We start from the raw sequence: 2,402 nt of genomic DNA on the forward strand, positions 1-2,402 counted from the left end.
GTGAACAGAATCTTTCTTCTAATAGTGGCTCGGTAAAGATATCCGCTAGTTGATCAGCAATTCCTACAAAGGATATTTCTATATTTCCCTTAAGAACATGATCTCTAATGAAGTGATGCTTGATATCTATATGCTTTGCCCTAGAGTGATGAACATGATTTTTAGAAAGACAAATAACACTAGAATTATCACAAAAAATCTGTATAGGTTTAAAAGAAAGTTCATAGTCACCAGTTGATGGACATCCACAGTAATTGTGCACAGCATTGTCCAATAGCAATGTATTTAGCTTCAGTGGTAGATAATGCAACTAATGCTTGTTTTTTACTGTTCCAGGATATCAATGCTTTTCCAAGTAATTGACATGTACCACTTTGGCTCTTTATATCTTCCTTATCACCTGCAAGGTCAGCATCTGAAAAACCTTCTAATTTAAAAGAGTTAGAGCGAGGATACCATAGTCCATGGACACAGTTCCAATGAGATATAGAATGATTCTCTTTACTGCAGTCAGACGACATTCCTTAGGAGCTGACTGAAACCTGGCACATTTACACACACTAAACAAAGTATCCGGTCGACTTGCAGTCAGATACAGTAATGAGCCAATCATTCCACGATACTTAGTTTCATCAACAGGGATTCCCTGTTCATCTTTGTCAAGACTCGTTGAAGGACTCATTGGTGTGCCAATGTATTTAGCATTACTCATGCCAAATTTTTGAATTAGTTCCTTTGTGTATTTGGTCTGACATATAAAGGTTCCTTCATCAGATTGTTGAATTTGAAGTCCAAAGAAGAATGTTAGCTCTCCCATCATGCTCATTTCGAATTCACTTTACATGAGATTTGAAAATTCCTTGCACATAAGAGGGTTAGCACTACCAAATATAATATCATCAACATATATCTGAATAATGAGATTACCTTCTGATGATCTTTTAATAAACAAGGTAGTATCTACATTACCTCTTGTGAAGCGATGATCAATAAGAAATGAACGAAGTCTATCATACCATGCTCGTGGAGCTTGCTTTAGTCCATATGGTGCTTTAGTGAGCTTATATACATGGTAGGGAAACTTTTAATCTACAAACCCAGGCGGTTGTTTCACATATACTTCTCCTTCAATAAATCCGTTCAAAAAGGCACTTTTGACGTCCATTTGAAAGAACCTGAATCCCTTAAACGATGCATATGCCAGAAGGATTCGTATAGACTCCAAACGAGCTATTGGAGCGAAAGTTTCATCATAGTCGACTCCTTCCTGTTGTGAATATCCCTGAGCAACTAATCTGGCTTTATTCCTTACGACCTTTCCATCCTCATTCAATTTGTTTCTGAAGACACACTTTGTTCCAATTACAGAAACATTTTCAGGTTTGGGTATCAGTTCCACACTTGATTTTTACCAAACTGATCTAACTCTTCCTGCATTTCTTGTATCCAACTTGAGTCTTTTAGAGCTTCCTCTATCTTATTGGTTCAACCAGAGAGATTAATGCTAAATTTTCTTTCTTTTTGAGAGCTCCTCTGGTTTTCATTCCTTCATTTGGATCCCCTATGATGAATTATTGAGGATATTCAGGTTCGCTTCTCCGTTCATTTGGACGCACTACATTAGTAGTTGACTCGCATCTGGTACACTGCTGCTGATTTCATTAGTTGACTCTACCGTAGCAGATTTATCAGTTGACTCTTGAGATTTTCTTGTCTCCTGAATTTCTTGAGCTTGATCTTTATTACCTGCAGTAATTCCTTTCTCGACTAAAGGATTATTTTCATCGAATATAACATGTACAGATTCTTCCACACATAATGTGCGTTTATTATAGACTCTAAAAGATCTGCTATTTAATGAGTAACCCAGAAAAAACACCTTCATCACTTCTATCGAATTTTCCAAGGTTGTCCTTGTCGTTATTGTGAATGAAACACTTACTTCCGTAGGGATGAAAATAACTGATATTAGGACGTTTACCTTTCCATAGTTCATAAGGAGTCTTCTTCATAATGGGTCTTATGAGACATCGGTTGAGAATGTGACAAGTTGTACTTACACCTTCTGTCCAAAAATGATTTGGCAGTGAATGAACTAGTAACATGGTTCTTGCCATGTCTTGGAGGGTTCTGTTTTTCCTCTCAACAACCCCATTTTGTTGTGGTGACTGTGGTGCAGAGAAATTGTAAGTGTATCCCTGATCATTACAGAAATCTTCAAATGCTCTACTTTCAAAATCTCCTCCATGATCACTCTGAATTGTTGAAATCAGATATCCCTTTTCTCTTTCAACCTTTTTGCAGAAAATATCAAAACTTCTTAATGCTTCATCTTTATGAGATAAGAAAATTACCCAAGTGAAACGTGAATAATCACAACAATAACAAAAGCATGTCTTTTT

At 36.6% G+C, this 2,402-nt stretch overlaps 1 protein-coding gene across 1 annotated transcript; it reads right to left on the reverse strand.

Moving 5' to 3' along the window:
* Positions 1 to 227: 227 nt before the first annotated feature.
* LOC109220016 (uncharacterized mitochondrial protein AtMg00810-like) lies at positions 228 to 682 on the reverse strand. Its single transcript, XM_019384476.1, has 2 exons — positions 457 to 682; positions 228 to 400 (listed from the first exon to the last, which is right to left on the reverse strand). Exons 1-2 carry the CDS (start codon positions 680 to 682, stop codon positions 228 to 230), a joined length of 399 nt encoding a protein of 132 aa, XP_019240021.1.
* Between the last annotated feature and the right edge of the window lie 1,720 nt (positions 683 to 2,402).

The sequence above is a fragment of the Nicotiana attenuata genome, unplaced genomic scaffold (genome assembly GCF_001879085.1).
Source record: "Nicotiana attenuata strain UT unplaced genomic scaffold, NIATTr2, whole genome shotgun sequence".
Classification (NCBI taxonomy): domain Eukaryota; kingdom Viridiplantae; phylum Streptophyta; class Magnoliopsida; order Solanales; family Solanaceae; genus Nicotiana; species Nicotiana attenuata.

Bases quoted from the DNA above. Each gene is read 5' to 3' on its own strand.
- LOC109220016 (XM_019384476.1), bottom strand. From the start codon at position 682: ATGAGTCCTTCAACGAGTCTTGACAAAGATGAACAGGGAATCCCTGTT. The intron at 401-456 runs GTATCCTCGCTC...CTGACCTTGCAG, and splicing joins AACTGTGTCCATGGACTATG to GTGATAAGGAAGATATAAAG.